The sequence below is a fragment of the Myotis yumanensis genome, unplaced genomic scaffold (assembly GCF_028538775.1).
Source record: "Myotis yumanensis isolate MYYU_CA2020_CCGP unplaced genomic scaffold, mMyoYum1.0.hap1 SCAF_14, whole genome shotgun sequence".
NCBI lineage: Eukaryota > Metazoa > Chordata > Mammalia > Chiroptera > Vespertilionidae > Myotis > Myotis yumanensis.
Window position 1 is genome coordinate 2,710,036 of NW_027223765.1, and position 18,783 is coordinate 2,728,818.

Sequence of the window (18,783 nt, forward strand, 5' to 3'; positions counted from 1 at the left end):
CCTCTGGAATGAACTTTCCTTATGCAGTGGTTTTTCTGGCTCAGTATTTTCTGCCAGCTCAGCTTCAGGTTTAATCTCTTGCTGGATGGGTAAGACCCCTCAGTACAGAAGTCCGAGAAGCCCTGGTTTACGTTAGCTAATCGAGGTCTGGACACAGACTGGCTTGATGGGCACATCGTTTTAGAACACATAGGCCTTCTTTATTTCACTTTACTCTTGTCTATTTTATATGGCGTATCAGGATAGTAGGAACCTGGAACTGCAGGTAGATAAACAACAGCATGCTTAGGCCCTTCTGTAACCTGTTTCACAGCCATCTTGTTGACAGCAAGACTCCTAGATGTCAGCTTAGGGTTCAGGCTGACCCCGTCCACCTTGGACCACTGGATAAGGAAAGCTGGTCTCTTTCTCAGCCCCTGGGTCTCCGACTCTCCTACAGGAAGTTTGCTTTTTCTCTGACCCCATTCTACTTGTCCTCTTTGCTTGCAGTGTAAAGAAATCAGGAGTAAAATGTTCTAGGCAGAGGGCCAGGGCAAAGGCCCTGGGGTGGAAACGAATCTGCTTGTTTAAGAATCAGGAAGGTAGAAGCCGTGACAGCTGGAGCACAGAGAGCGAGGGGCGGAGGTAGGCGGGGCCTACATGGTGGTGATGTGAGATATACCTGGAACCCCGGGTTTACTTACTTGGGTTCTAACAGGTGCTATTTCACACTCTCACTGTGAGTACTGGACTGATTTTTCACAACAGCCTGAGTCAGAGTTTAGGGTGATCTCTTGTTGGAAATTAAGTGGTGCCAATTTTGATACCAGTTTCTTTCCTCCTTTCTGTGTGCCAGGCTTAGAGACACAAAGAACAGAAATCGGCTGGGGACAGAAGATTGTTTTGTAAATCTGCCTCAGAAAAGCATGTCATGTGTTGACTCAGTTATTCAGAGTGACTTTGTAGGACCTTTAACACTACTTCCCAGTAATCCATGGAGTGGGAGCTTCTGGCTGTGGGTTTAATTTGTATTTCCCTGATTATGTAATGCGTTGAGCCTTTTTCCATATGCTTGTTATTACCATTTGCACTTTTGTAAAGTGCCTGAACACATTTTTTTTTTTTTTAGAAAAAATTTTTTTGATTGATTGATTTCAGAAAGAAAGGGAGAGGGAGATAGAAACATCCATGATGAGAGAGAATCATTAATCAGCTGCCTCCTGGGATCTGAGCCTGCAAGCTGGGCATGTGCCCTTAACTGGAATCGAACTTGGGACCCTTCAGTCCGCAGACCGACGCTCTGTCCATTGAGCCAAACCAGCTAGGGCTGAACATATTTTTTTAACCTCTTTTCTTTTTTCCATCCATCTCTTATTGATTTATAGTCATTATATCTGAATATGAGTCTTTAGTTAAATACACACACACATCTTTCCCTTCTATATTGATTTTCACCCTCTTAATTTTGGGGTTTGTGTTTTTATTTTTTTGCAGTTTTATGCTCTTTTTTAAATTGTATTTTCGATAATAGATTTTAATGAAATCAAATTTATCATTTCCCCCTTTATATTTAGTGCTTTTTATGCCTCATTTAAGAAATTTTTGTCTCCCCCAAGGTCATAAAGCTATTCTCCTATTATCTTCTAGAAGCTTTAATGTTTTATCTGCACTTAGTTCTATGATCCATCTGGAGTTGATTTTTGTGTGGTGTGAGGTAGGGGTCAAGTTCATGCCCTCTTCCCCCAATATGATTTTCTAATGGCTCCAGCACTCTTATTGCATTTTTGCTATACCTTTGTTGTAAACCAAGACAGAGAACATATGTAGCTCTGTCTCTGAACTCTATTTTTTTTCCACATGACCTTCTGGGAAATGGGGTAGAGGAGCAACTGTGCAATGTGGTGGCTAAGAGCATGAACTGGAGCCAGATCAACCACCTGGTTGACACTGTTTGAATCTTGTCTTTACTACTTACAGCTTTGAGACAAGTTTCCTCATCTGTAAAATAGCACGAATGCACCCCTGTGTTATCGTTTGCCAATTTAACATTGTCCTTAGTCCCCTGTAGTTTTGCAAACTGGGAGCGAGATAACAAGGTAGTTCAGATTCAGGCTCAGTTTTTTGGCACATAAGTCCTAGGTTGTGGCGTGTGCATCCTCCTGTATCATGCCAAGAGGCACATGGTAAGATGTGGAATTCGCTGATCTTTGTTTTTTTTTTTTTTTTAATCTTAACCTGAGGATATGTTTTCATTGATTTTAGAGAAAGAGAAAGGGAATGGGGAGCAACATCAATCTGTTGCTTCCTGCATGCGCCCCAAGTTGAGGATCGAACTCACAGCCTTTTGGTGTACAGGATGACACTCCACCAACGGATCCACCGGGCCAGGGCAAGAACGTTTAAGATGTGGTGTAATGTTATGTAGAAACCAGACATTTCATAATAAGCATGAGGCAGCCATGAAGCACTGTAAAACACTGACTTATGTGACAAACTAAATATCAGCACATCCATAAAATGAAGCTCTCTAACAAGCCAGCAGTGGTTGTTGAACCCAGAGGCTGAGGGTTTGTTCAAAGAATGCTGGATGGTGAGAGCTGGTTTAGACCTGTCTCCCCTTTATAAAGAAAAGGAGACGCCGAAACTGGTTTGGCTCAGTGGATAGAGCGTCGGCCTGCGGACTGAAAGGTCCCAGGTTCGATTCCAGTCAAGGGCATGTACCTGGGTTGCGGGCACATCCCCAGTGGGAGATGTGCAGGAGGCAGCTGATCGATGTTTCTCTCTCATCGATGTTTCTGACTCTCTATCTCTCTCCCTTCCTCTCTGTAAAAAATCAATAAAATATATTTAAAAAAAAAAAAAAAAAAGAAAAGGAGAAATGTGAGTCTGTACCAAGCGTGCATGAGGATTTTATATGCTGTGTCTAATCATTTTAAAATTCCTACTGCACATGTCCACATCCACCCCCTGCCAGACAGGAATTCACAGCCAGGCCTCACAAGTTGTAATGTTTGATAGTGAATTTGTCTGTGATGTTGAAAGACTGTCAGGTTCTGTTCTTCCTCCTCCCAGGAACAGTTCACTCTGCAAGGCTAAAACCAGAAGGAAGAAATACAACAGTTGGCAACAAGTTCCCACTGCCCTGCAGATCAAGTTCAGACCCTTGGCCTTATTCAAGGCCTGCCCTCTGTACTTGGACTCTGTCTTATCTGCCTTCTCCCTAACCACCTAGCCTCCAACTATTCCTCCGAGTGGTTACTTAATAAATTTGCTTGTGAATTAGAAACAAAACAAAAAGCCTTAAGGCCAGGAGGACATCAAAGGTCATTGTCCAAACCAGGTCAGAGGACCCAGCAAAACACCAAGTTGAAGTGTGCCAACCCAGCCCCAAGTGTAATTGGTGTGTAGGCCAGGGTGCAGTGTTGGTGAAAGTGGCCGTTTAGCAGTAGCTGTCCCTCTTAGGGAGTCTGCTGTCCACACACCTGGTTCTTAGGTAGGAGGGATTTGATGGCCTTGCTTTTTAGGAGGGAAGAACGCAGGGCTGTGAGGAGGAAGGTGACAATACTGTCATGTGACAATACCATGGGGGTATTAGCTCTCTGGAGGCATGAGGGGCCTGAAGGAAGGATAGTTCTTAAGGAAAACAGTTTGCTGAGCTTTCCTCCCGTGGTGCTGCTGGTGGAAACAGGAGAGGACTGTGTAGGAGGGTCGTGAATTTGGTGGCAGTTAGTCTGATTGGCAGCCACACTTTGGAGCTTCTCTTTCTGTTCGGCTGGCTGACTGGGCGCAGGAGCAGGGCACCTTGCTTCCTCAGCAGGCAGGGCCTGCCCCTGAGCCTAGGCCTGCGTTGCATTCCTGGCGCTTCTTGCCACCCAGACTCTGCCGTCTCTGGGAGGCCTTTTGTGAAAGGCCGGCTGCAGGCTCGGTCGTAATAGAGAGGGGCCTGCGATGTTAACGGCATTGCGGTGGCCCATCATGCACAGTCCATGTCTGGTGCCTCCCTCCGCCATTTCCCCTTTGCTCTTCAAAAGCACAGGTTGTCTACCTGAAACCTCCAGTGGCCTCTCAGTGTGAAGGCCAAGGAAGATGCATCCAGGGCTGCTGCACAGGAGTGAATCACCCAGGCTGTGCACTTGTTAGCGTGTGAGCATGCACGCACACAGCTCCACCCCACCTATCCCCTGCCACCCTCCACTCTTGCAGTGGCCACGTTAGCATCCCTTCCCCACCCAAACACCAGGCAGTGAAATATACTAGTAGGAAGTGAAATATCCTAGTGGTAGGAAGAAGAGGCCGTGGGTGGTCCTCCCTGTGACAGGGGCTGACTTCTGTGCTGACTCCAGGAAGGATCTTGGCTCTACACCTAAGTCAGCCTTGGGAGAGGGGATGCTGGGAAGAGAGAGGAAAGTGGCTGGGTTGGAAGGTCCTCCTGCTGCTTTGCTCACTCATTTTTAATGAGCCCATATTGGACTGCCTGCGTTTTCTTGATCTCTCCTCCTTGTTTAAAGTCTATTCCTTTTGCTTATGCTCCGGTATCTGCTCAGAATGTTCTTTCCTTCCTCCCTTACCAGCTGGTGCCTACCAACCCTATGACATGAAGCCCAGGCCCACCTCTCCCAAGGAAGCATCCTCACTCCCAGACCTAAGCAAGCCTGGGTAGGGGTCCTTTCCCCAAGTGTGGCTCTCGGCACTCACCTCATCGTGTGTGCTTTCCTGGGTGAGCCATTCCATTGTGCCCTGGCACAGGGCCTGTACATGGCAGATGCTCAAGTGTGTGTAAGGCTGAACTCTAAGCAGGTGCAGAGAGGCCACGGTGGCTGTTTGGTGGCAGTCTTTATGACAAGTTTAGAATACAGAGGTGGTCTGCAGTCTCATGGGGGGTGTTGGTGTGTGTTTGGAATAACAAAATGCAGTTTGTACATGTCATTCTCTTTTTAACTAATTCGCTTTTTTATTTTAACATATTTGGAAAAACTTTTAAAATTACATTTGACATTCAACATTACATTAGTTTCAGGTGTACAGCATAGTGGCTGGACAGATGCTTATATACATAGGAAGGAATTCCCCCAGTAAGACTAATACTGACACCATACATAGTTATTACGATATTATTGACTGTATCCCCTAAGCTCTGCTGTACATCCCCATGACTGTTTTGTAACTGCCAATTTGTACTTCATCCCTCCACCTTTTTCACCCAGCCCCCTAAACCTCTTCCCATCTGGCAACTGTCAGTTTGTTCTCTGTATCTATTAGTTTGTTTCTGTTTTGTTTGTTCACTTATTTTGTTTTTCAGATTCCACATATAAGTGAAATCATATGTATTTGTTTTTCTCTGTCAGACTTATTTTACTTAGCATAATATCCTCTCTATCCATCCATGTTGTGGCAAATGGTCATTCTTTTTTTTTTTTTTTTTTAATCCTTACCTGAGGATATTTTCCCATTGATTTTTAGAGAGAGTGGAAGGGAGGGAGGAGGAGGAGAGAGAGGGAGAGAGAGCGAGAAACATCAATATGAGAGACACATTGGCTGGTTGCCTCCCGCATGCACCCGACTAGGGCTGGGGATTGAGCCCACAACAGAGTTACATGTCCTTGACCTGTACGTGCCCTTGATCAGGAATCGAACCAACAATCCCCTTGGTCCGTGGGCTAATGCTCTAACCACTGAGCAACCAGCCAGAGCTGGTCATTCTTTTTTATAGCTGAGTAATATTCCACTGTATATGTGTACCACATCTTTATCCAATTGTCTATTAGCGGACACTTGGTTATTGTAAATAATGCTGCAGATATCTTTGTTTTTCACAGTGGCTGCACTAATCTGCATTTCCACCAATAGTGCATGAGGCCTCCCTTTTCTCCACATCCTCGCCTGCACTTGTGTGTTGATTTATTGATGATAAGCACTCTGAGGGGTATGAGGGATATCTCATTATAGTTTTTAATTTGCATCTCTGATAATTAGTGCTGTTGAGCATCTTTTCATATGTCTACTGGCAATCTGTATCTCCTATGGAGGGAGAAGTGTCTATTCAGGTCCTCTGCCCATTTTTTAATCAGATTTTCTAGAAAACAAACTTTTTGAAGGAAAGGAGTGTTATCATAGCCTTAAAACACCTAGGACAGTGCCTGCATGTTGAACTCCCTCATAAGTAGGTGGTGAATTGAACGAGTGAGCACTTGAAGACACTTGTTCTCCCTGTTGGCAGTTGAGACTTGCTTAGAGTCACACAGGGGAGTGTGAGCTGTGTTTGGAACCCAGCTGTTCCTTTCTGAGTGGTCTGAGGCCACGAAGCTTCCTTACACAGACCACAGCGCAAAATTATAGCAAGAATGATGGCTGTCATTTTTTTTGTGAGACTGCGCTGGGCCAGGCTTGGTGCTAGGCATGGGCACTGGTTAGTCCTCACCGTAGCTCTGAAGTGCAGGCATCATTGTCCTCGTTGGGTAGACAAGTCCGTTGAGGTCCTGAGAGATGTAAGTAACTTGCCTAAGATCACCAGCTAATAAGTTGCTGAGTTGAAGTTTGAGCCCAGGTGTGTCAGGCATCAGAACTCGTTTTCCCCAGTAAAAGTTGGTCCCTGGCACCTCTTTCCCCTTATCTTTTCAGACCCATCCCTGGAGGACATGTACGGCACTGAGTGTGCCCAGCTGGGGGAAGATGGGCAGCGGCCACCGCGGTGCACTTCAACTACCTCATCTCAGTCTGAGCCTTCAGAGCAGCTTAGGCGCCACCAAGGCAAGAGCCTGGCCTCTGACGACCCCAAAAAGAAGAGAGCTCAGAAGCCCTCCCACATGAGGAGGAACATACGGTGAGCTGTGCTCCGGGTAAGAGAAGAAGGCGGGGGGCGGGGGGAGGAGTGGGGGGAGATGGTACCTTCACTTGAAGGCTGTCAGTAGTAGGAGGACTGGTCTGAGCAGGAGAGTCCTCTTTCCAAAGGACAAACGTGTGAGCCGTGTGCCCAGATGAGTAGTGAAGGTGCCGCCGCTCAGGCCAGATGCGGGCAGACGGATGGCACTCGAGCTCTGCCGGGCAGTGTCGCGCTCTGGAGGCCCCAGGCACGATAGGGTGCTCTGCTTGGACCCCGGTTCTTCCATTATTTTTTCCTTATGTCTCAAAACAAGAGGAGATAAATGAAGTTGAGTTCTCATCTTCTTAGAACTCGGCTTCAGTGGGAGGGGACGTCTGGTCCCGAGCAGGGCTTCTTCCTTGAGCTAAGAAATCAGCAAGCGTGCACTTCCTTAACTACCCAGATCCCAACAGCCCTCCGTCTACTAAAGAGATAAATGCTCTTTTTCTCCTCCTACCCTCTTTTTTAACATAATGACAACTCAAAAATATTACTCTCAGTTTGGGAAAGAAGGTTATAGAATCATCCATAATCCTACTTTCCATATGCCAACTCTGTTTTTATTGGCTTTTCAGCTCTATGAATCACATATTACTCTATTTTACTCTTGTTCTGTTATGTGCAGAGATGAGTCGGCAGGGGCATCTGTCAGGAAGTTACATAATATAAAAAATATATGAGACCAATATGTATATATATAAAATATAAGGCCAGGGACACCTGAGCCTTGAAGTCCCTTTTTTTTGCACCTTGCTCATTGCGTGGGTTTGATGGGACTGATGTTTCTCTTCTCAACTCCACGCTCTGAGCTCAGCAACGCTAAGTCCCCTGTAGCTTGACATTGCATCGCTCAGATCGCAAGTGAACCCAAGTGCCCTCTCATTGTAATGCTTAGAAAGCTGCTCCGGGAGGATCAATTGGAGCCAGTTACCAAAGCAGCACAACAGGAAGAGTTGGAAAGAAGGAAACGCCTGGAGCAGCAGAGGAAGGACTACGCAGCTCCCATTCCCACTGTTCCCTTGGAGTTTCTTCCCGGTAAGCAGTGAGGTGCAGGAAAGGCCTGAGAGCCCACGGTGATCCAGGCCAGATCTAGAGTAAGGTCTGATCTCTCAGGAATCCTTTCGAATCATTCAGCTTCTTGGGAGCACTAGAGCAGAGGGATCTCATTTACAAAGTTCAGATGGATGAACGTGTGCTCCTCAAACCGATCTTACTCAGATTTCTGCCCCCTCCCCCTTTACCTTTGGATGTTAACATGCCCAAGGACTGGGACTTGTTTTAGTGCTCGGGTGGAATCAGCAAGTAAGAACCAGCATAGAAAAGGGGATTTGGAAAGAGGGCTGAGGTTTTCGAGATGCCTTCTGCTTCTCTCCTGGGGGTAGTCCTGGTGAGAGCAACAAAAGAAAAGAACGCTTGTGCCACATGTGGGTTGACGTTCCCTTCCATCTTTCTTTTCTTAGAGGAAATTGTCTTAAGAGCAAGTGAAGGTCCCCAACTGCCTCCTCGGGTCTTGGCCCAGGAAGTCATTTGTTTGGACAGTAGCAGTGGCAGCGAGGATGAAAAAAGCAGCCGAGATGGTAAGATCAAGCCAGAACTTTCATAGAAGAGTTCAGTCCTTCCTCATTCACATTGAGGTCTGCCTCGGACAGATTCCCTGAGTCGTCCTGGTAAATGTAAAGTCTTCCCTTGCCTTAACTTGAAGCTGGAGAGAGAAGTCGTCATAGGTGATAGCAAGTTCTGCCTTCTTTCCATGCTGTCGCTCTAACAGTGGCAGCGAGTCACTCTGCTCCCTGGGTTTGTCTTTATTTTGTCTTGTCGGCTGTCTCAGAGGTGATTGAACTGAGCTCTGGCGAGGAGGACACTCTGCACATTGTGGACAGCAGCGAGTCTGTCAGCGAGGAAGATGAGGAAGAGGAGAAGGGTGGCACCCACGTGAATGACGTCTTAAACCAGCGCGATGCTCTGGGGCGTGTCCTCGTCAACCTGAACCACCCTCCAGAGGAGGAGAATGTCTTCCTGGCCCCGCAGTTGGCTCGGGCAGTGAAACCCCATCAGGTACAGCAACTCTTGACTGTCTTCGTTTCCTTCCAGCTTCCTCGCTGTGGACATCGCCTGCTTGTTGGCATCACAGCCTGTGAGGTACTGTTGGTACCACGAGCAGCTGTTGGACAGGCCTGGTCCTTCTTCCTAGCAGTTGATGCCTCAGGATTCCCGATGAATGGGAAGGGAAAGCCCCAGGTGTGCCCTGCCATGTAGAACACGCTGGATCTCCTGGCTTAAGGATCTGGAGCCTCCCTCTGAGACTGAAACTGGTTGAGATGCTGTCTGGAGAGCAGAGCTTTGATTAGGAAGCTGAGGCTTCAGAAGAGACGTGAGAGGCAGAAGTCTGAGGTCCTTTCTCATGGGAGGGAGCAGAGGGGTTGTGTTGACCCAGAGCCTGGAACAGGGACTAGTGAGCGAAAGTTCCATAGGGACAGAGATTGGCCCAATATGAGAGCTCCAACAGTAAGAATGGCTCCTCATGGAGTGGGCTGCCTGGAGGTGAGCAGCCAGGCCACGGCTGAGTGAGGGGCCCTGCCAGGAGCTAGGAACTGCAGCTACTTGCCTGGGATTGGCCATGGTGCCAGGTGAAGGTTTTTCTGTTTTCTCCAACAAGTCTGTTGCCACCCAATAGACTGGGCAGGGTACAGGGAGACTTCTTTAGGCGTCCATACCAGCTGCCTGGTGTCATTTCTGCTCACTCACTCCTGACTAATTCAAGGTGAGGAACCCAGAGCCCTGGTCTTTGCCAGCCCTCCTGACATTTGTGTGTGTTCCTTGCCAGATTGGCGGGATCCGGTTCCTGTATGATAACCTGGTTGAGTCCCTGGAGAGGTTTAAGACCAGTAGTGGCTTTGGCTGTATCCTGGCCCACAGCATGGGTCTGGGGAAAACTTTGCAAGTGATCTCCTTCGTCGACGTCCTCTTCCGCCACACGCCAGCCAAAACTGTCCTTGCCATTGTGCCGGTAAGAGTTCAGGAGGCACCGCCTAGCACCCTCCGAAGAGCTCGGGGAACCCTTCCTGGCCCTGAAAAGCTGGAGGAGCTCAGCTGGGAGCTGGCTCCTCAAAGCGCTCTTTCTGGGCCTGGCTCTCCGACAGGTTAATACTCTTCAGAACTGGCTGGCGGAGTTTAACATGTGGCTCCCAGCTCCCGAAGCCCTGCCAGCGGACAGCAAGCCTGAGGAGGTCCAGCCTCGCTTCTTTAAAGTTCACATCCTGAATGATGAGCACAAGTAGGTGGCCTGCCCTCCCTCTATCCCTTTCCTTTTAGACTTTTTCCCGGGGCCTGGATGCCCGGGGACTGTGCCCTGTCCTCCCAGATTCCTTTGGGTTTTGATGTGTCCCTCTTTCTTCTTGCCACTCATTTTTTCTCTACCTGGCTTTTCAGTAAAGTCGGAGTTATGTGGCCTGGGAAACTTCTTGTGTCCTGCTTGGGGTTGCTATTACACCTGAACACTCGGCAGGCAGGGTCGCATTTCCCAGGTGTACCAGGATACCATTCAGCACGATAAAACACAGCTTTCCATCTGACCGTTTACCTTTCACTTTTCTCTTTTCCTAGCAGCTCATCAGTCTCTCTTTTTTTAAAAAAAAAAAAATATATTTTTATTGATTTTAAAGAGGAAGGAAGAGGGAGAGTTAGAAACATCAATGATGAGAGAGAATCACTGATTGGCTGCCTCCTGCATGCCCCCCACTGGGGATCGAGCTCACAACCCGGGCATGCGCCCTTGACCGGAATTGAACCTGGGACCCTTCAGTCCGCAGGCTGACGCTCTATCCGTCGAGCCAAACCGGCTAGGGCAGTCTCTTCTTTTAAGCGGCGCACCATTGATCTATAGTTGACCTTTTTTTTTTTTTTAACCCTCGCCCGTGGATTGATTGATTGATTGATTGATTGATTTTTGAGAGAGAGAGAGAGAGAGAGAGAGAGAGAAACATCATGTGAGAGAGAAACATCAATCGTTTGCCTCCTGCGCATGCCCTGACCAGGGATCGAATCTGCAACCTTTTGGTGTGTGGGACGACGCTCCAACCAACTGAGTCACCCGATCAGGGCTACAGTTGACCTTTAATGGTAAAACTTCCAGGCTTTGAAAGGTGCAAACCTTTTTTTGTTTCAGATTTGAATAAAATTATATTTCCTCTCCATATATCAACCTGATTCCCAAACATCTAAAGGTACTTCTTGGTCCGGGCCCACCTCCATGCTGCCCTTGCCTCTCGGCATGGATATTGAGAAGGCAGGCTTTGTCTTCTGTCGAGGCTGCCTCCTGCGAGGCTTGGTCATGCACATCCAACTGAGGAGACTGGTGGCCCACAGGTGGTTCTCACCTGCTCTTCCTGCTCAGCTTTCAGGGCTGAGTCCCCGTGCAGCAGGGCTCAGCTGCTCAGGAAGGAGGGACTGTGCCGAGTGTCCTTGGTCTCGGCTGCCCTTCCTCTCCTGCTTGTCCTGGCTCTTCAGCTACCAGGACCTGGGCAGTCGAAGTGCAGGAGGCAGCCCTTGCATTTAGTACTTTCTATTGACTCTACGAATAACTCTCCCTCCGATATTGTAATCGTGCATGTACATCCAAGGAGGTTGTCGCTTTTGCTTGCCTTGTGCCCTTGAATTTCTGTTTTTTGCTATTTAACCATCATCAGTGACCCCGTTCATCCTCGCTACAATCTCTAGGATGCTGGGAAAGTCCTTGGGCAGCGGCCAGCCCTGTGCGGCTCCACTGGCCTTTGGCAGTCAGGATCCTGAGTGTACATCAGCACAGCTTTGCTTGTGAGGACTTCTTCCTGGGGAGCAGTGGGAGCAGTAATATTTTCTCTGTTCACTCTTATAGGACAATGGCAGCTCGAGCTAAAGTGATGGCTGATTGGGTGTCGGAGGGTGGGGTGCTCCTGATGGGGTACGAAATGTACAGACTCCTCACCCTGAAGAAGTCCTTTGCCACAGGCAGACCGAAGAGGAGCAAGAAGCGGTCTCACCCGGTCATCATTGACCTGGATGAAGAGGATCGCCAGCAGGAGTTTCGGAGAGGTGGGCAGCTTCTCCTGCGGTGGTCTTAGGGGGTTTTTCAGGAAAAAGAAATAGTGTCTGCAATAGCGCCTCGTCAAGCGTGACGCTTTATTGATGTGAGTTGTGTTGCCTTGAACCAGAAATCCTGGCTCTCGGAGGCCGTGGATGAGTGGTTAGACCAGGCCCCAGACTGGCTCAGGGGAGCCCACGGCCTGTCCGGCCTGTTTCTCTCTCAGAGCAGCTGGGAGAGTAACCGCTGCCTGTACCACTTCCTAGAGGTGTTCTGAGACAGCATTAAGAACACGTTTATAAAGTCCTAAGTCACAGTTAGAGTAATAGTATTACTGCTTGTGAATTTATAAAACAAAATTTATCCCGGTTTTCTAGGGAAAGCCATTCCTCTCATAGTTCTATTCCCTCTTCCAAGGGGCCCGTGTCCCTTTGGGGAAGAAAGTTTCCTGAGGGTTCAGAGGCCCTTTCGTCTTGTAGGTCTCTTCACCCTGAGGTTATGTTGTTGTAGGGTTGCTTCTGTTACACAGCGGGGATGAGTTTGCCTTTTAGCAAGGACTGGGGAGTGAGTCCAGGAAAACTTGCCCTTAGCTGGCTCCCCCCAGCCAGCCCTCCGCCACCAAGATGCTGACAGTGGGGAGAGCCAGCTGAAGTGTCCGGACCATTCCTGTCACTTTCACCCAGACTCACTTGTAGTCCTCGGCGGGTGCTCTGTAAAGCCATGCGCTCTGCTGCCCAGTTGGTCTAAGCCCTAGGAATTCAAGTCGGTTTTACTCTGAGCATAAAGGGGAAAAAAGGAGGGAGAGATATTTACTCAGAGTCAACAGGCCAGGCTCACATGTCACACGCCACATAGGAGCTTGGATGGCTGGCTCCCTTTCAGCGACGGGGGCTGACTCTTGCTTTCCTGCTTCCTTCATTTCTTCTGTCTCCTCCAGGGTGCACCCCTACTTCTCATACTGTTGACTAAGAACAGGCCCTCCCACCCTCTGACTCCGGATCCTCTTCCCTCCCTAGAGTTTGAGAAGGCCTTGAGCCGCCCTGGCCCTGATGTGGTGATCTGCGACGAGGGCCACCGCATCAAAAATTGCCAGGCCAGCACCTCGCAGGCCCTGAAGAACATTCGCTCCCGCCGCCGGGTGGTGCTGACCGGGTACCCCCTGCAGAACAACCTCATCGAGTACTGGTGCATGGTGGACTTCGTGCGCCCAGACTTCCTGGGCACCCGGCAGGAGTTCAGCAACATGTTCGAGCGCCCCATCCTGAACGGGCAGTGTATCGACAGCACGCCCCAGGACGTCCGCCTCATGCGGTACCGGAGCCACGTCCTGCACAGCCTCCTGGAGGGCTTCGTGCAGAGGTGAGCCGTCCTCCGAAGGAGTGGGCGGCACTCCAGGAGGACCATGAGTCCAACTTCCTTTTACTGAACAGCATGTCCTGAGTAGCTGGCAGAGGCTGGGTACCACTGTTTCAATCCTCTGGAAGTTTGGCCTAGAAATGCTTCTTTCAAAAGTTGATCTGTGGTTACCATGGATGCTTGCCTTACCTGCTGAGGAGCAGAGAGAGAGCTGGCATCTTGCTGACTCGTGTGAAAGGGGGACGGGTGGTTCTAAGGGTGGGTCTTGCCTGGGCCAGCCTCTTGGTGCGTATAGCAACGCTGGTCCCCAGCAGTCCCTTGTTTTTCCTGGTTAACATGGCATGTGTGGAGAAAGCATAGAGGAACAGCCCCGAATTGGGGTAAGAACCTGGAATTCCTGGTCAGTGACCTGGGGCAGGCCACTGCCTCTTGCTTTTGTTTTCATCCTTAAAATGAGTTGTGTGTTTTGTTTTGTTTTGTTTTTTTAATGAGTTTCGTCTTGATGGTTGCTGAAGCAGTCCTCCTAAGAGGCTGCTGTGAACCTCGAGAGGTGGGTGTGGCAGGAAGCAGGGCCTGGTTCTGTCCTACACTGACGCCCCGGCCACAACGCCTTGTCAGTTCTGGTCTGTGTTTTAGGAGAGGCCACACTGTGCTGAAGATTCATCTCCCCGCCAAGGAAGAGAATGTGATCCTGGTGCGGCTCTCCAAGATCCAGCGCGATCTGTACACACAGTTCATGGACCGCTTCCGGGACTGTGGCAGCAGTGGCTGGCTGGGGCTGAACCCCCTCAAGGCTTTCTGTGTGTGCTGCAAGGTGCGTGGAGACCTCAGGGATACTGAGGCACAGGCCAAGAATGCACATGGCCCCCAGGGAGTTACTCCTGCTGGGGGTTCCTGATAAAGGAGGAATAAGAGCAGAGGGGCCGCCTCTGCATTGGAGGACTGGGGGCTCTCGGGAGAGAGGTGTTGGCTGCACGCGCACAGCTCCCGGGAGCGGTGCTCACACTGCACTGCAAATGGTGCCCTTGTGCTGTGCAACTCGGCTGCACAACCTGTTACACCAAACTGGAGGAACCCCTTCCTTTCTCACTGATTTTTTTTCAATTGGGAGAGCAGGTGACGGTGGAACATTGTGGGACAGTGTCTTTGCTCGCATGATTGGGACTCAAGAACTCTATGGTTTAGACTAGTCATTGGGGCGCCTCTCATGGGCTTCTGTACTTCATCGGGTTGAGATGTCTTTCATCCCGACAGTGCTTCAGATGGCTGGGGACAGCAAGGCCATGTATCTTTAGCACGCAGCCTCGGGACAAGGTGATGAACACTCGTCTTTGATCTGGACAAGTGCTCCCTGTTATCTCACGGGGGACCTGTTTCTTAGCTTTCAGCTTACCTGCTGGGCATTGTTTCTGATTGGCCGCTGCCTTTTTTTTTTTTATTGATTTTTTACAGAGAGGAAGGGAGAGAGATAGAGAGTTAGAAACATCGATGAGAGAGAAACATCGATCAGCTGTCTCCTGCACATCTCCTACTGGGTATGTGCCCGCAACCCAAGTACATGCCCTTGACCGGAATCGAACCTGGGACCTTTCAGTCCACAGGCCGACGCTCTATCCACTGAGCCAAACCGGTTTTGGCGGCCGCTGCTTTAATACGTGAGCTGAAGGGGTGTGGCTGGGGATAGATGGAGTTTCAGAATATTTCTTTTGTAGCCACAGTCCTAGAGACCAGGGCAGACATGGTCTAGAGGATGCTGCGGTGCCAACGCCCGTCTTACCCACCCCTTCTCCTCCCCAGGGATTCTCAACTCCTGCCAGGAGTAGCCCCTCAAATGACTTATGGTTGGTCAGCTAGAAGGCAGATACATTTGTCCATAGGGTGACTTTGTCTTGCTTTATACTGTGGTTGACTGTGGCCACTCAGTGAAACAGGAGCATTCTTAGTGAACAAGAATAGAATGCAAGGCTTATGTACCAAACATACTGGCTTGCCCCTGGTGTGACCTCTCCTCTTTGTGTGTTATGTGATCGGTCAGTAAGTGGAAACGAATGTCCAGGTCTTTGGCCCGAGGTCATTGGGGTATTTAACTTTTCGGTGATTGTGTGCTGTGGGAGGTGTGTGTTTGAGCAAGGACATGTTTCCAGACTCTGGGACACCTTTACATTCTTCTCAACCCTGCGCCACCTTTTCTCTGACTTGACCCTCAGATCTGGAATCACCCTGACGTGCTGTATGAAGCCCTTCAGAAGGAGAACCTGGCCAATGAGCAGGACCTAGACGTGGAAGAGCTTGGCTCCGCGGGGACTAGTGCCCGCTGCCCGTCACAGGGAACAAAAGTCAAGGGGGAGGACAGTGCTTTGGCCGCCTCGATGGGAGAGGCAGCCAACAGCAAGTTCCTTCAAGGGGTCGGCTTCAACCCTTTCCAGGAGCGAGGCAACAACATCGTCACGTATGAATGGGTGAGTCAGGCAGATGCTTCTGTGGCCGTAGAGCACTGCTGAGAAGGGATGTGTGAAGCCCACGCGGGGAGGGGGCAGGGGGCGCAGTGCACATGCTGCCCAGGTCTTCGCAGGGACCTATGAAGGTGGCCCGTGAGCTGCTGCTGTCTTGGAGGGAGAGATTTCTATGGACCTGCTCAAGCTGCCTCATTTCTCTCCACAGGCCAAGGACCTTTTGACTAATTACCAGACTGGAGTCCTGGAGAACTCTCCCAAGATGGTACTGCTTTTCCACCTGATCGAGGAAAGCGTGAAGCTTGGTGACAAGATCCTCGTGTTCAGGTAGAAGAAAACTTTCCGAATGACACTGTGTGGCTCTGGTAACAGTGACGCATCCCTACAGAGTGAGACGCCTGGGGTCACGCCAGCCCCCCTTCCACTCTCCATGCCTCTGCAAGCCAGTGCTTCTTGGGGGGGATCTTGCATTTTCTTTTTCTTGGAGTTTTTTTGGGCCAATGCTATTCTCTTCAGAGAACAATATGAGACCATGGGCTAACATTGTAGATCATAGTCTAACCCTTCCACTTGTGGCCAGGCCAAATGTGGCCTGTGGCCTGTTATTGTACAGCCTGAGAACTAGATTTCACATTTTAAAAGGGTTTTAAGAAAAAGGAAACACAGCTGAGACTGTATGTGGTCTGTGAAGCCTAAAAATATTCACTGTCTGGCCTTTTACAGAAAACACTTGCGGATCCGTGGTCTAGTCTGCTTCTCTCTTTCTCTCTCTCTCTTGGCCTTTTTAAAATAAGTAAGCTTTGTATATAAGGCCAAATAAACAAAGCAGTTTGTTCCAGAGTCACATTCTCAGTCTAGCCAGAGCTTTGCATCCCATCAAGGCCTGACTCCTCAGGGAACCGACACGGAGTAGATTGCTTCTCCTGCGTCTGACCAGTGTGCTCCAGTGAGAGCTCAGTGGCAGCGGCCTGGCTTGGCAGCCTCGGAATGAGGGTTTCCACGTGGGACGCATTTGCAAGGACAGCAGTGGTTCTAACGGTGGGGGGCGGAGCAGCTGCTTTTATGGATCATCCTGAGGAGAGTGGCTCTGCACACTCAGAAGCAGCTGAGTGCTCGTCTCCCCTTGATATTGCCTGTGGCCTACAGTTGGCTCTGATGTCTACTCATGTAGTGTGGGTTTTTGTTTCATTTTTAAAATAGGTTTTTATTTATTTTAGAGCGGAAGGGAGGATAGAGAGATAGAAACATCGATGAGAGAGAAATTTCATCGGTTGGCTGCATGTGCCCTGACCAGGAATCAAACCAATGACCTCTTGTCTCCTGGGTCGTCGCTCAACCACTAAGCCACACCGGCTGGCCGCAGTGTGGGTTTTTAATGCTGATGTTATTGGATACTAGGCACTGAGTGAAACCCCAGAATTTCCCAGCTGAGCAAGTCATAGGGTAGAGAGTTTTTAGCCGGTGCCGGCAGTAATTGTATGGATGACTCTGCTCCCACTATGAGCTAGAAAGAATACCGTGGTGGTTCTTTGTGGGGTTACCTCCTACAGGGAGTAGGTTGTGGGAGCTCCCACCGCCAGAGGACTGCACACAGTTGTGGGCCTGTTGGGGAGCAAGGTGCCTGTGGGTCTGGGAGCCTCTGAACCAAGTGTTGTTCCTTTCAGCCAGAGCCTTTCCACCTTGGCTCTCATCGAGGAGTTCCTAGGGAAACGAGACATGCCCTGCCTACCTGGTGCCGAGGGGCAAGGAGTACAGAAGTGGGTTCGAAACGTCAGCTACTTCCGTGAGTTCATTGCTGCCTTGTTCCTGGAGCCTTGGCGAGGTCTACTTACCTTCTCTCTCAGTTTCTCTCCTACTCCATTCTCTCCATGAAATATTTCGTTTGTAGCCACAGTCCTAGAGACCAGGCGCAGCAGATTAGCCCAGGTGCAGAGAGAGACTGAGAGGGAGCTGCTAGGTGTGAGGTGCTGTCCTAGGGGCTGAGGAGCTCAGGCGAGATGAGGGCTAGGGGTTACAGAGAAGTAGCAGGCATAGGCCTCATCTTCATCTGAGACATGACAACATAAGGACAGATCCTTGGGTTCTAAGGAAGGCAGAATTGTCCTGGTGAGGATGGTCAAAGAAGGCTTCCTGGAGGAGGCAAAGCTTGCACTAGACTTGCAAACATGGAGAGGGTTTGACAGATAACAGGGCTTGTGTGGCCCAGAGGTCATTCTAGGGGGAAGGAGTGGAACGAACACAAGTCTAGATCATGCATTCTCTGTGGGGGAGATAGCATCCCTAGAACAGTGAAAACTGGTTCTTGGGGCAAAAAAACTTAACTTTTTGAAGAATAAAGCACAAATACGCATATAGTAAGTAAACATACAATAGATCTATGGTGTTAAAGTTACAAGGGGGGCATGGTGACTGGAAGAAAATGTATAAAAAGGTTCCTTAAGAAGGTGGTAATAAAAATAAAAATTTAAAAAAAGGCTGAGAAGTATTGACCTCAGGCCCTTACCGACCAGATACTGACATTTAGGCCAGATAATTCTGTGTTGCCGGGGGCAGTCATGTGCATTGTAGGATGTTTAGCAGCATCCCTGGTCTCTATTCACTAGATGGCAGTAGCATCAACTCAGTTATAACCACCGACAGGGTCTCCAGGCATTGCCAGGTGTCTCCTGTGGGGTGGAGGGTGCTTGTTGAGAAGCATCAGAGGTTCAGGGGTGCGAAGAGACCCAGCACAAGGTCTGTCCTGGAGCTTTGTATTGTCTCTGGATTTGCCCAATTAGTCAGTGCTGAGCTGTGCTTGAACTTGTGAGAACTAGCTATGTCCTTTTCTCTGCTTTACCCACGGTGTCAAAAGAAGCCTCCCCGCCCTTACTCATGCTTCCTAACTGAAGGGGACTTCTTCTGAGCTTCCCCCTTTCACTCCAATGTCCCACCCACCCACCGTGCCGTATCTGTTCCTCTGTGTCGCCCTGTAGCAAGTTCTCTGCCTTGGGAGCTTGTTAACAGTGCAGGTTCCTAGTGGAGGAACATCATCCCTATCAAAACAAACCCTTGGTTCATCTGTGCTCTGTCAGGATTTG

At 49.5% G+C, this 18,783-nt stretch overlaps 1 protein-coding gene across 1 annotated transcript in view; it reads left to right on the forward strand.

Moving 5' to 3' along the window:
* LOC138992506 (testis-expressed protein 264-like) overlaps nucleotides 1-18,783 on the forward strand; it is an 84,302-nt gene that overhangs the window by 23,263 nt on the left and 42,256 nt on the right. The window contains exons 3-14 of the mRNA XM_070391359.1: nucleotides 6,598-6,799; nucleotides 7,734-7,873; nucleotides 8,299-8,415; nucleotides 8,667-8,893; nucleotides 9,663-9,845; nucleotides 9,979-10,112; nucleotides 11,712-11,908; nucleotides 12,914-13,256; nucleotides 13,890-14,067; nucleotides 15,461-15,712; nucleotides 15,915-16,033; nucleotides 17,371-17,489. Coding sequence (XP_070247460.1) covers nucleotides 6,598-6,799; nucleotides 7,734-7,873; nucleotides 8,299-8,415; nucleotides 8,667-8,893; nucleotides 9,663-9,845; nucleotides 9,979-10,112; nucleotides 11,712-11,908; nucleotides 12,914-13,256; nucleotides 13,890-14,067; nucleotides 15,461-15,712; nucleotides 15,915-16,033; nucleotides 17,371-17,489 — 2,211 coding nt within the window. The remainder of the gene's footprint in view (nucleotides 1-6,597; nucleotides 6,800-7,733; nucleotides 7,874-8,298; nucleotides 8,416-8,666; nucleotides 8,894-9,662; nucleotides 9,846-9,978; nucleotides 10,113-11,711; nucleotides 11,909-12,913; nucleotides 13,257-13,889; nucleotides 14,068-15,460; nucleotides 15,713-15,914; nucleotides 16,034-17,370; nucleotides 17,490-18,783) is intronic.